The sequence below is a fragment of the Crocodylus porosus genome, unplaced genomic scaffold, assembly GCF_001723895.1.
Source record: "Crocodylus porosus isolate Cpor-Errol unplaced genomic scaffold, CroPor_comp1, whole genome shotgun sequence".
NCBI lineage: Eukaryota > Metazoa > Chordata > Crocodylia > Crocodylidae > Crocodylus > Crocodylus porosus.
In genome coordinates this window covers 263,752,875-263,767,692 of record NW_017728886.1, presented here as the reverse complement: position 1 = coordinate 263,767,692, position 14,818 = coordinate 263,752,875, and the positions used below count along the sequence as shown (strand labels likewise).

Below are 14,818 nucleotides of genomic sequence, written 5' to 3'. Positions count from 1 at the left end.
GCGTCCTGTCGGATCCCCGGGCGGCCAGGGGGGGACATGGTCCTCGCACTCGCCCCTTGCTGGCGGCCATGAAGAGGCAGAACGTGCGGACCCTGTCCCTGATCATCTGCACGTTCACCTACCTGCTGGTGGGCGCCGCCGTCTTCGATGCCCTGGAGTCCGACCACGAGATGCGGGAGGAGGAGAAGCTCAAAGCCGAGGAGATCCGGCTCAAGGGGAAGTACAACATCACCAGCGAGGACTACCGGCAGCTGGAGCTGGTCATCATGCAGTCCGAGCCCCACCGCGCCGGCGTCCAGTGGAAATTCGCCGGCTCTTTCTACTTTGCCATCACGGTCATCACCACCATCGGTGAGTGCCCGGGCGGCTGGGCACTTGTTGGGCGTCCCACGCTGTGCCCGGGTCTTGCTGCCCCTGGGGGTGGCCAGGGCAGGGGACGTAGGGGAGGAGGAGAAGCCCCTCGGTGCCCCGACCGGGCTCTGTCTGCTTTGCCACTCGCTGCCCTGCCCTTGGGCGAGCCGGGGTGGCCTCGCGCTTGAGGATGGGCTAAACCTGGAGGGTGATCAGGTTTCCCCCTCGGTGGGTGCTGTGGTCTCGCACACTCGGGTCCTCTGTGCTTACTACCTTGACTTCTCCCAAAGTTTTCTTTTGCCCCGGTAGGGAGCTGATAAGTCAGAGGGCGTTCGTTATAGCGGGGCCTGCATTTGGGGGTGAATGGGTTAATGGCCAGATGATCACTGTGGTTCATTCAGTGCCTAACTCCGGAGCAGAGTTTCCAGAGATGGCAAAGTGATCCAGCGACAATGGGCAAAGCCACAGGCTGTCAGTTTGTCCCAGCTCAGTTGTGTTTCCCTGAAATGCAAACCCGTGCCTGGATCTGCAGACACAACGATGTCTAGAGCTGTTGTGTGGGCTTGTGTTGCGGTCGCGCTTTGTACTAGCTCCGTATGAAACAGGATGGTTTTCCCGAGGCAGCTGCTCCGTCCTTCTCCCAGCACTTCGAGATGCTCCTCTACCAGCTGGGAAGCCGAGAAGGTGGCTTTGGCTCTGTGGATGGTTGATAGTGCATTGTACTGAACAGGACATGAAAGCCCAAGCTCACGGTTGTTAACGCAGGCACACACTATCTTCTTACTGTTTAGGGCTTGTTACAACAAATCTGTACATTACCACCTGCAGATACTGTCACTTTTCAGCCCAGTCTCCACTCCACTCTCCTTTGAGTTGTTGGGGAAAAAAAAGTGTTTGCTTACATTTATATTTTGACTTTCTTACCCGGGGCAGTAAATCATTTTTCCTTGAAAGGTCATCTGACACTGTGAAGCCTATTTTCCCTTATGGAAATGACGACTTTTTTTGTTTTGTGTTGTTTTAAGCGATAGTCCCCCTTTTTTTAAAGAAAAATCTTGTTGAATAGCTTTTTCCCCTTTTTCCCACTGTGAGACTTCTTTATAGGAATAGAAACTATGAGTTAGAAATACTATGTGTATTTTCTCAGGCCAAATGACACACATTTATTATGCATTTACTGCAAAGTCAGAACTGGCTTCTTAGTTTGTGCAATGGGACGTCTCTGCCTCCATTTCATTGTATAATTTATTTGTGCCTTAAGAAACCGTTGAACGATCTTATCCTTATGGATTATGTATGGGGCTTGTGGATGTTTGCCTGTTTACTTGCTGTACTTTTGTGTATCTGACCGTTAACTATCTTTTTCAGTCACTGGACTATGCTGGCAATAGGCAGGGAGGGGGTCATGTGGTTCACTGCTTACGTGAAATTTGCTATGGCAAGGAGCAAAACTTGCCTCTGTGTTTAAAGTTGAGGAAAGTGGAGCAGCACTTTCCTTTCAGGGGCACCAGACCTGACTTATGGGAAAAGCAGAAGTCCATTTGCTTTAGTTTAAAAAGAAAGCTGAAGTTCATTAATATTAGTAGCAGCACATTTAACTATTATTTGCAATGAAAAACTTAGATACATTTAAAAAAAATCAATTGCAATGGCCATGTATATTCCTTGCAGCAGGTGATAGTCTTCTCAAGGCTGAAGCGCTTTGAGAAGTCAGCGTGCTTTTAACACTGAAATGTGTATAACAGTAGTGGAGCACTGGAGGAAACAGCGGTGAAGAAAAGGATTCCTATCTGTTATTCAGAGGAATATTCTCTAGCATAAGGAGGATCAACTTCCTAAAGTTTATTAATAAACAGGTACTCTGTATTTCTTATTATAAAAGCACTTTCCCCCTCCTTCCTCTGGCCTGCAAAACGTCTTTCCAAAACTCAAGTTACGCAATGCTGGAGTCCCGTGTAACAATTGTTCTGAAAAATGAGTCACTGAACTTTCTTAACATTTCTTTTGCCTAAAAAGGATGTTTCCAGGAGAGAAACTTCTCCCCCCCTACCCACTACTTAGGGTTGTAGGCCCTGAAAGGAAAAAGCAATTTTGCATTTCTGGTGAGGCTTCTTGCATTATGTAGTAATATTCCGTGGTCAAGGTAATTTTTGGTGGCCGTTCCCATGTTTAATCTAACCTTGAACATGCTGCTTCTGCACACCTGGCATGATCCCTCCAAGAAAAAATCAAGAAGCACATACATTTCTATGCGTGAACAAGTCACCCTGTACAGTGACTTGTTATCAACGCTCTCATCCTTTTTGCATGCAAAGATAAATTGATGACAAGGGCTTGTTGTATTTTGTGGCATGCCATATTCACTCCCACAGACTGACCTCCAGAGACCTGTAAAGCAAACCAGAGCATCAAAACCTGTAGCAGTCTGCATATGGCAGTGGATGAATTTAAGTCTTCATTGAGCTTTTTGATATGGTCGTGCTGGCAGCACGTCTGAAGCAATTACCTTTTTACTGTGTTTATTGTATGGCTTTCAGTTGATCGGAGGCATTTATTGTGGACCTCAAAACATGATCCAACCAGAGCCGATCACCTCCAAGAGGTTATTGCCAAAGGGACCCAAGCAAATGCGAGGTCGATCTGCTTTTTTTGGGCTTCGTTTTGTGTTCCCACTGCACGCGCCTGGTGCTGAATTGGACAGCTCCCTGCAGCAAATGTCCTGCAATCTTCACCTTTTGCCAAATTGGACGCCACAAAAAAAAAAAAGGCCCCGCAGCTAGTTACTTCATTTGAAGCCTAGACGATCAAAGACCTATTTTGATGGAAATATCATTACTCTGAAAGCGTCCAAGTCGGTTGAAATAATAGGGCTCGGCCAACTTTTTGGTTCTGTGCTAGGTAGGTCATTTCCCATTTATCTTCTAGCAGTAGTTGGTTGTTGGTCTGTCTGGCTTGTCAAACCCCAGAAAGGACAAAGCATCGAGTGAGTAAGAGAGTTTCTCTTTTGTACCCAGGAGATCTTTCCCAGTCACAGATTACAATACACTTTTAATTCTGCTTCTTAATGTTTCATTGGCAACAACAAGTAACACCGTTTTCAGTACCCTTTGTCTTGAAATCCCGTGGCAGGTCAGACGAACCATCCTTTTCTGAAGTTTTTGTCCTGTTACAATGCAGAGAAAATGTTCCGTTGGCCAAAGGAGCTAATTAGGTGCTCTGGAGTCTCTGTGCTCTCTACTTTTATTGTAGGATTTTTCTCACTTCATTGTTAGCTGGTTGCAGATCCCATCCACTTCCCATTATCAGTCCGAAAAGATGAGAGAAAGTGAATTTTCCCAGTATTTCAGTCACATATTTCTCTTAAATGTTTCATCAACATTTATACCACTGAGTAAATCAAGAGGCAGGGCATCATGAATACAACACCAATTATATTTTTTTAAAGCAAAACATCGGGATCACTGATAAGATGGAACTCCATCTCCTACAGGTTTCTAGCAGTGAGTAAACTGTTTTAATTTAGGCAGGTGTTGGCACTGTCAAAATGCGTTATTGGTATGGATATCACTCCATCATTTAGGCTTTTAAGGGTGATAGTCATACTTGATTTAACACTACAGAGCTCTCGTAAACACTGAATATTTCTGGAGGCTTGCACAGAATGGAAAGAGCCAAAAGCTGCTTATGGTGCCCTGAATTGAATGGAAGCACTAAACAGACAAAGAAGGCTCTTTTCCCCCCCCAGAAAAGTGTCCACATTAAGTGGGCCAAAGGTGGACGTGGCTGGTAAGATGCAGTGGGGAATCTAAAAAAAGAGCCACTTTCTAGGCGTTTGACCTGTTGATATTTTAAAATCAGTCCATACCTTACTACAGAAAGTGAGAGCGATGCTCAGTTCATATCTTACTACAGTAAGAGAGATCAAACAAGTGTGGACATTGTTGGAGACCACTATGCAGACAGCCCCCGCAGATCTACCCAACTATCCGATCTCTATATACAAATGAGAGGAGTCCTTAGCGCTAACAGATGTAGCTGTCTGACAGAGAGCTTAATCCTGCGTTGAAGAAAACAGTTAGAAAGATGCTGAAGTCCTTTCCTATTCAGAATGGCAGCTGACTGCTTTAACCTCTATCCTTCCCCTTCAGTTTACCCATCTGCAAAAAGTGGTGTAATAGTACTTAGGTATAGCATGGGTAGTGTGAATTTTTAAAACTAATATTTATAATGTTTCTAGGGAAAGGGCTTGATAAGCACAATGTTTATAATGTTTCTAGGGTAAGAGCTTGATAAGCACTCCTCCCCCTAATTGGCATTTGGATTTGGATTTTTGACCTAATCCATTGATGGTGGAGTGAGGGAAATCAGAAAAAAATGTTGTAAGAAGAAAGTTAAAAATAATAAGTGCAAAAAAAAAAAGCATGGGTGGTGTTGGGAGGGGGGTAAAAGAACAAAGATTTCCATGCTTTGTTCTACCAACCAGTACATCAGCGACTAGCCATGGACCTGAAGATCTTATCTAATTCAAATAAAACAGATTGGATTGGAGCCATTTGTTCACTAATGCACTCAGATCAAAGTGTAGGGCCAGATCCGGTGCATATAGCTCAGCTGAAGTCAATGAAGCTATGCTGATTCATGCCAGCTGGGAATCTGGCTCAGGGTATTAGATACTGGAACTTTGCACTCTGTTCGTTGCATCTTCGTGGTTTAGCCCCATCGCAGAACTCTGACCCGGATAAAGAGGCTCAGCAAATCTTTTAAAGTCTTCTCTTGTTTTTTCTCTCTGCATTCAACTGTTTAAAACATTTTTGTACTAAAGCAATTGTGCTGCTTGTTTGGATGATTCAGAACTGTGTTAATGTGTGTGTGGTTTTGTTTTTTTTTTTTTTAAAGGATTCATGAGACTGTGAAACGGTAAATGTGGGGTTTTCTCCCAGTTACATCCTGTCCACATTCTTTTCAGTCATATTAGCAAACGGATTTGAAAATAGTTCATTAACAAGGCAGAAGTGTAGTTTAGATTGGTGTTTCCCTCATGCATCTTAGGGAAATTTAGCTGAGTTTCTGGAGCTATCAGTGCCTAGTAAAAACTTATAACGGGCCGGAGGAACGGGTGTCACATTCTTATTTCATTTTAGCATTTTGGTGTCCTTCCACACTCTGCTCCTTACCTCTTCTTCCTAACTGTTTTGCCTCTTCTTTTTCATGAAGAAAGAAAGCCCACAGTCTTTTACATGGCCCTTTTATTTCTTTCTGTTATATAGTTTCTATACGTACTTGGATTATTGGATCATTGGATTATTTTCCAATGTCTATATCGGGGTGTCCATTCTTTGTGGCCATTGCTAGGCATGTCTTATGGGACTATATTTGCACGTCTCTACTGCATAAGGGAGCACTGCCCTATGCATCTTCGGGAATGGAAACTAGGTGCAAATAAGCAGGCTGAAGGAAGAAAAGGATCAGAGGCATAGATGGAGAAGGTGAAGAAATTGTGGGGGGAAACAGAGATACAGGAGGAGGAGAAGGAACTTGAATGACAAATAGAGGGAAGGTGGTGAAGTTGTTTTAATCATGGTCTTGTTCCTACTGCCAGTAACATCAAAAGCAAACTATATTAATTTACTGGGACCAGGCATATGGGATCTGATCCAAAGGACAGTTATTTAATGGAAAGATTCCTTTTGGGTCTGGTCCAAAGCCCAGGGAAGCCATTGTTATCATTTGGTCTGATCCCTGTGGTGTTGCTTAAAGGCAATAGGAATTGAGGGTGTTGAACACCATCTGCTGGGGCCTGTTACTTGATAAACACTGAAGGTAGGGATCAATACTGTATTATACAGCGTTGCATGGAACTTGTGTTCAAAGTGCCGTAGAAACATTCAGCTGTTGTTCCTTGCACCCCCTGCCTGGGGCTGGTCAGCTCCTAGGATACCTCCTCCGTTTAGGGCCTGGGAAGTAAAGTAACTTTTCTCAGGAACCAGGATTAAAATGGGGCATTTACTAACTTCCCAACAGCCCTGTTCTTATTCCCTCAGAAGCACCCAGTGTTAGTTTATAGCCAGACTAAACAGACCATCCCAAAGCACAAATGAACCGGTGGCACGACTGTATTGTGGATTTCTGGTGATATTAATAAATTTCTTAGGCTTGGGTCTCAAGGCTCCTTGTAGCAGCTGTGTATAGAAATGCAGCCTTAATATACAGGTGTTGTTGCTGTTCTGTTGTTATTTTTGCTTAAGGGAGTTAGGCACCAGTCCTTGCTGACTCACAGAAAATCCACTGCTATGATGATGGCTGGATGCACGATCCCTGGTCTGTGTAACACAGGTCAGCACAGTAATGGTCCTCTCAGCTTTCAGGCTGAGTCAACAGGTTGCTGCTGACTTAAGCAGATGTATTTATTGTACGTCGGAGACCATGGGTAGCAGTCTGTTCCTGCATTACTTGGATTTGACCAGGTTTTGTGATTTCGGTGGCTACAAATAAGGATGATAGTGTCAAGAAGAAAGAAGCAGCGTGGTATTTTGATGCTCTTTGAAGAAAACTATGAGATGTTAAGCGACTCGGGACCTGTCATTTATGTTTATTCAAAAGCCACTGCAACTACTGCAAGGGCTAAAGCTGATCAATAGGCTTTGGATCAGGCCTGCATTTGACAGGGACTCCACAGTCCATGTAGCTGTAGTTTGTAGCAAACGAGCTCCTAGAAAAATCTCTGTAATAATACAAAGCAGTAACAGCCATTAGATGAGCAGAGTTGATCAATGTATCGACCTGAAGCTATCAGCTCTCCCTGTACAAGTCTTGTTTTCAGGCATGCTTTTTCTTTCCCCTTTTTAAAAACAAACAGCAAAACACACATGCTTTGATTTCTAAGTTTATATCATTGAAGTTGAAAGCTTGGCTTAGTGAAACTTTTTGTAGAAGTGCAGCATTAAGCAACACATCTAACTTTCAGCAAAGAGAAATCTGAAAGAAGGATGTCTGTGCCCTTTTCTTTTTGCTTCTGTTTTATAAAAATATTACTTTCTTTTTCCATCGCCTGACAGTTGCCAGCCTCTTCTGATCAGCTGAGAGACTATTATTTTAAGATGAACTTTCTTCCTTTCTGCTTCAGGGAAAACAAAATATCCCTCTAATTTTCTTGGAATGTATTGGAGAATGAATTAAATATTTTTTCAGTGTCTGACACGCTGTCACAGAAGACTTATGCAACATTAAACTGGCTCAAGGCTTGCTCTCCTTTTAAACTGCTTTCATAATTGAGATGATTAGGCTATCAAAGTGAAAGGCAAATCTCTGTTAAGGGGCATGTGCACGTCCTTTGACTCAGTTCTTGAATCAGATTGGGGCAGTACAAGAAAGAAGAGCATGTTGTGGAAGAGGAAGCTCACTATGGGGGTTCAAGGGATCTGCCATGCAGCAGATGGTCTTCTGTCATTGAAACGGATAGCTCTCTGTGCTAAGGGTGTCGGCCTCCTTGGAAAGCTGTGATTTTACTGAGAGTGATAATGCACAGAATGACAAATTTAGCCTGCAACAGCTCTTTAATTGTACGCTATGAGAGGTTATATCAGGAGAAAGGGCGCACTGGTCATTCAGCCTGTGAAAATTCATACCAAACACTTTGAAAGGAACCTGGAGAAGACAAAAATCCACAAACAGTGATGGCTGAATTTCCTCACCTTGCAAGTTTGCATCGGAGAGGCACCTTGCACCAGGGAAACTTCACTATGCTGCTCTCAAATTATTCTGTACTCCCCAAAGCGATTGGATTTATAAAGCTGGGCTGGGATTTTGAGAGGGACGTGTGTCCATATAAGATTCTTGGTACCTTCTGTTTTGGTGAGGTCTGGAAACACTGCAAATTTGCCTTTTAGTAGTTGGGTATCAATAAGATCCTGGATTCAAGAGGCATCCCATAAAAAAAAAAAAAATACTAACCAGCTGTTTCTGAGCTCAGCAGAAATTCTATTTGGGACTCAGATTGTGGACTCAAGGGGGCATGCCTACACATGCATGAATGCACCTTTTCTAATTCTCATTAAATTGAGTACCTCCAGTCTGAGGTACTAAATTAATGTGCATTAGGCTGTGCTAGTAGTGCATTTCCATGCCTTTTTCAGTGATACTTAATGCGCAGTAGACAATTTTACAGTGGATTAAGGTAATATCATGGTTTTTTTTATGTGATGCTTTAATGCACAGTAAAATAGTTTACTGTGCTTTCCAGTGCATGTGTGGACATGCCCAAGAGATGTGTTTTTGCATCTGAAAAGGTTTTCTCTTCTCTAAGGTTCCGCATAGTATGCGCACCATTTAGCTTGCTACAGTAAGCCACAACGTTGGATTATATTCGGAGGTTTTTGGCTTCTACACCATTGATCAATTATTATTAAAATGAGATCAATTTAGTTCCAGGAAGGAAATAATTGAAATAGTAAAATCTCTTCCCTTGTCTCCCATGCAAGAGCATCTGGACTTCGCTTTTGTGCCCAAGCAGCAGCACGTACGTATCCGAGCGCAGAATTGAATGCCAACTCTATTGATCAGGTGGAGAAATTTAAGTTCTTCATGAACATGCATGGTTGCCCATGCACATCCATATAGACTCTTCTTTCATTTCCCCCCATGTTGCCGTTTGTAATGACAGACTTGGCAAAAGATGAAGGATATGATAGCATTTGAGAAATACGTGTCTAGTATTACCATATCTACTTGATTAGAAGATGAGGTTTACCCTCCCATTTAACATGGGGGGAAAAAAGCCCCTCACCTTGAAACTGAGGATGAGGCCATGGGGGAAGGCGGGGAGGGGGGAGGACCTGGGGCTGGAACCAAAGTTGCAGCTGCTCCCTGCCCCCCCCAAATGCCCTGCCACTTCTCCCCCACAGCTCCCAGTCTCCCCCCACCACTGCTTCTCTCTCTCCGCTGCATGCTTCTTTACCTTTGCTCCATGCTGGCGGGCTCTGTCACTGCTGCAGCCTGGGGCATGGAGCATGGCTCCAGCTTGGCCTGCAGCACCAGTGTAGAGCTGACACTGCTGTTCCAGTCCAGCCCCATAGCAGCACTGTTGGCTCCCTGCCATACATGGAAAAAATAATAAATTTATAAATTTTCCATGTGTAGAATCTACTTACAGGGGTGTGTGTAGGGGTGTTGCCTTACATTCGGGGTTGTGTTATATTTGAGTAAATACAGTAGTTTCTGAATGTCTTTTGGGGGCCTCTGTTGGATGAGACCATCTGGCCTTTGAATGCAAAAGGTTTAAGCTCATGATTTGCTCTTAAAATAGGTCACGACTAGTACAAAAATGTCCATTATTATTTAAAGGGTGCTTTCCAAAACAATGAAGGTTTTAGTAGCGATGTGTTTGTTTCAATGAATGCAGAGTGGCAGTCAAAGGAGCCAGCAGAAGCTGACGCCTTCTCATGCATGCCGACAGCGGCAAATTGTGTGTATTTCGAGTCAGTTCATGAGTGTTCATTAATGGACACAGAGGTTACTTTATTGCTTGAAGCACTAGAAGTGGGTTGGAATGGCTTCATTTTTGTGTTCTTTTTCAAATACTGACCCCGATCTGGATTTCCATTTAAGATATATATGCACAGCTCTTCTGTGTTCCCGTGGCTACAACTCAATGGGCCATATATATCTGTGGCATATTTTATCTGACTTTTATGTCAGGGTGAATTTGAACCTATTCATTATCATGTCCTAAGTCCTATTTTCCTTTCAAGCACACCAGGGCCTATTTACAATCCACAAAGTAACTTGATTCACTCTTCACAGAGGCACACTATGCCTCTTTAGAACAGAGGAGGAAGACAATGTTCTGACTGAGCCTATTTTTTTGAACCTAGGCTTTTACAACTAGGTCTTAGGATCCTGCCCCTTGATTTTCAAAATGAATTTCCATGGGTGATCTCTCTATCATGCAGGGAATGATTTTCTTGGGCTGGTAAATCTTTTGCAACAACACTTTTTTTTCCCTTCCTGATTTTATATGAGAAAGGAAGAGCTAAAATAAATATTGTGAATCAACTATATATATATATATATATATACACACACACACACACACACACACACACAAGTTTCCGATAATCCTTCCATTTTGTTTTAACATTTTAAAAACATTTTATTTTGGCCCTTTTTGCATTTTTCCCTATAAATAAATCTTGAATTGTCTTTCCCCCCAAAGTTTGAGGGATTTTTTTTTTGAAATGTATAAGTCATCAACATTGGAAGTCTTTTGGGCTTTGAGGAATCATCTTTGACTTAAAAAAAAATGTTTGAAGAAACACTTAGTCAAGTCGAACCATTTCTTTTCACTTGCTAACTGATTCGAAGCGGGGAGTATTTACAGTATGTGATCACATGGCTGGAGTGGACTAGAGCGGTGAAGTACTGGGTCCTGGGGGGACCGGCTGCCGTGTAAGGGCTAGAATTTAGCTGCACCCGCATGTTCATGTGCAGGAAGAGTGGCGATGGTGTGCTCACCTGCGTAAGGGAAGGTGGCCGTCAGGGCGTGTGCTCCGTTAGCAGAAAGCCGAGGAAGGTTTGCATAGTAAGTTTGCATTGTACTCTGAAGGAGAAAGCCCTAGACAGGTTGTGCTGTGTTCCTACTTGCTCTCTGGGAGCTGGAACCTGGCTGTTTGGGGACTGCTCACCTTTTATCCGAGTGCCTCGCTTGCTTCTGCCTGCTTTTGTCCTATGCAGACAATACTTCTGACAACAGCAGTGTGCCTCCTACATGCTCGCCTCGCCTTCCTGCAGCATACTCGCAAAGCCCCAGTCTAGCCTTTAATTTGGTGAACAGCTATCTCTACTTGGAAGGCTGCTGAATTGCTGTTCAGTTATAATCTGTTTCTCTTAAGGCAGGTCGATGCCCCTTCTGTGGCACTCCTGAGAGCCCTGGTGAGGAACACAGCCTGCTCTATACACACTAAACCCAGAGATGAGACGGTAAGACTCCCCCGTCCCCGCTCTCCAACATGCCAGCCATGGAGATGTTCAGAGCACCAGGAGGGGATGGGAAAGGGTACCCCAGAGTGACTTATCAGAGAACTGAAAGGGAGCTCAAGAGCCATCCAGTCCAAACCCTGTAATATGGCAAGGTTCACTCTTTCTACATCATCCCTGCCTTTCTGTCGTCTTGAAAATCTCTGAAGGTGATCCCACAGCTCCCCCGGATAGCTTGTATGATTGTCCTACAGTTTTTACGCTTGGGAAGTTTTTTTCCTGAGATTTAATCTATATCTGCTGTCCTGCAGTGTCAGCCCACTGTCACGAGCTCTCTTTGGAAAGGGAGAATAGAGAACAGTGTTCTTCCTCCTTTGTGGCAGCCTTTCAAATTGAAAACCATGATCACATCCTCCCCTTATCTACTTTTCTCCAAAGTAAAAATGCACATATCCCGAATGGGGTACAATAGATTCAGTGGTAGCAAGACCCGGGAGTCAGGGTAGATTATGAACTCAAAATGAGTCAGCAACGACATGGTGTCACAAAAAAAGCAAATGCAATTTAGGGTTGTGTCAAGATGTGGGTACCGTATTATAAAAAGGCAGTGCAGAGGTAAAAGATGAAGATTGTTAAGGAGCTGGAAATCCAGCAACACGAGGAACTGCAACATGCATAATCAAGTACTGAATGACTGCACAATAACCAATTGTATTGCACAGTAGAAGCCTTGCATGGTTTTTATTTCCCCGATGCTACTGCACAGTAGCAATGAGCTGCCGCGTAATAGTTCATTACTACTGCGTAGAAGCATCGTGTCACAGTTAGTGCCTTCCAATGCTACTGTGTAGTAGCAACGATCCAGTGCACAATAGCTCATTGCTACTGTGCAGTAGCGTCTTGTGTAGATGCGGCTGTTGTGTCCGTTTTGTTTGAAGCTTTCCTGCTGGGTTACTGGAATAACTCCCCAATTCTGAGTAGCTGTGCAGGCGTCAAACTGCTTTTCTAGGAACCCTCTGTTCATTGTCAGCAGCAGTACACTAGCTTTACAGCTGACTTTTGCACAGCTGTAGCAGTAAGGGTCTCAAAGGATTGGAAAAGGGCAAATATACTACATATCTTTGCAATGGGAAGAAGAAGAGGACTTGGGGAACTATAGATCAGTCAGCCTAATTTCAATACCGTGAAAGATACTGGAACAAATTACTATGAAACCTGTTTGTAAGCACCTGGAGGATAATAAGGGCAATAAACAAATCATATCAAAACCACATAATTTCTTTTTTGGCAGAATAACTGAGCCAGTGGATGTGGAAAGGAGTGCATGTGCTATATCTTGACTTTTCATACAGTCCCAAATGATATTCTCATAAGCTTACTAGAATGTGGTCTAGATGAAATTACTGTACAGCAGATGCGCAACTGGATAAAAACTCTTACTCAGGAAGTAGCTAGAGTTCACTGCCAAACTGGGCAGACATATTCAGTGTGCTTCTGTAAGAGTTTGTCTTGGACCTGTTACTATTCAGTGTTTTTTATTCATGATTTACTGAGGATTACACCATGTGGAGGAGGGTTGGAAGCACTATGGATGATAGGATTAGAGTTGAAAATGATCTTGATAAATTGGAGAAATGGCTTACAGTCATTAAGATGAAGCTTAAAAAAGTTCATCTTATGTGTTATTACACATAAGAAGGCAACATTAAAAGCACAAATACAAAATAAGGATATCTGGTGAGACAGAAGTACTGCACAAAAGGATCTTCCTGGGGATCACAGATTGAAAAGGTATTGGCAGTGTGATGCTGTTGCAAAAAAAGGGTAGCTCTCATTCTGGGATGTATTACTTGGGATGTCATATGTAAGACACAGAAGGTCATTATTAAACTCTCCTTAGTGCTGGTAAGGCCTCAGCTGGAGTACCGTGTTCAGCTCTGGTCACCATGCTTTGGGAAAGGTCTAGACAAATTGGAGAGATTTGAGAAGAAAGTGACAGACATGAAATGAGGTTTAGAAAACAGGGAAAGAACTGGAGTGGTTTAGTCTAGAGGAGTGAACAATGGAGGGGAGGCATTATAGCAGTCTTCAAGTATGTAAAAGGTGGTTATAAAGAGAGCCATCAGTTATTCCTCATACCCACCAGGGGATGGCATGGAGTAATTGGCTTCATTTGCAGCACGGGAGATTTAGGTGATATATGAGGAAATATTTTCCAGTTAAAAGGGTAGTTAAGCACTGGAACAGTCTCCTAAGGCATGTCCTGCAATCCCTTTCAGAAGAGGTTTTTAAGGCAAGGTTATACAAACATCTCTCTGGGACTGTTGATACACACTGAGGATCCTGCCTCTGAGCAGGGCACGGCTTGCTTGAGGTCATTTCCAGCCCTACATTTTTGCGATTCTATGAATAATGTACAGAAATGTTCTGCAGCACTTACATTTTGACAGCGGGCTTCATCACTATCCAAGCTGAACCCTACAGCACATGAGTCAGTGCGTCTACTGCAGCCTCCCTATTTGGAGTTTAGTATTGCACATTATGTCATGCTGGAACAAAGAGGTTTCTCTTCTTTCTTTGGGTCACATGTACATGAACACTGACATTTCCATAACAAGGGAAATCATCTAGTCTCGTATCCTGGCAGTGACCAATGCCTGGATGCTTCAGAGGAAGGAAAGCTATCCCATAATGCACTGTCATGGCGGTGGTGATTTTGTTGCTAACACCCACAGCAATCAGTTTATGCCCTGAAGCATGGGATTTGATTATCCTTGTCATTATCTTAGCTACAAATGTTATTAGCAGCCATAAAATTGCCCATTAAAGTGAGAAGGATTACTTGCCTGTATCAAGAAGAGAACAGATAATTTAGTAGGCAGGTTTTTAAGTCTAACCACATTCCTCTTTTTCCAAGGGTCACCCATTATTAGACCTTTAATTTTTTGCACTTTATAATACCTCTCCCCCTTCTTCCTCCCTCCCCATACTCTCTTATGGTCTTCATGCCGTGGTGACTTTCCAGGAGCTGTGGAGGGCTCTGCCTGCTAAACTGTCCTGAAGTGTCCAGAGGAGTCTATAGTACAAAGCAAGTTGCTCCTACCTTATCTCTGTGGGCTATGTAAATACCTCCACTGTAGGCAATGAACTGAATGCTCATTGCAAACCACAGCTCTATTCCTCTGATTAACTTCTAGACTCTAATACTTATCAAGGATATGTTTTTCTTTATGTGGGCCAAGCCCGTTAAACTGAACTTTTGGGTTTCCCTGAGATAAGAACAACATCTTGAATAAATGGCAGCAACGTTTGTGTATGAAGGCAGAAAGGAAAAGAGCCTTTCAGTGAGAGCTCATGTAAGTTAAAACAGTTTAATGATTCCCTCCACTCTCCACTTTTGTTTTTGTTTCTTTGTATCACTGTCATCCCATTCTCCTCTGTCAACAAGGAATGGGAGAAGGTCACTTGTCTGTCCCCATCCCAACCCCCTCCTCCC

At 43.3% G+C, this 14,818-nt stretch overlaps 1 protein-coding gene across 1 annotated transcript in view; it reads left to right on the top strand.

Moving 5' to 3' along the window:
* Positions 1-23: 23 nt before the first annotated feature.
* Positions 24-14,818, top strand: part of KCNK9 (potassium two pore domain channel subfamily K member 9) — a 117,080-nt gene continuing 102,285 nt past the window's right edge. The window contains exon 1 of the mRNA XM_019553105.1: positions 24-351. Coding sequence (XP_019408650.1) covers positions 69-351 — 283 coding nt within the window. The 5' untranslated portion in view covers positions 24-68. The remainder of the gene's footprint in view (positions 352-14,818) is intronic.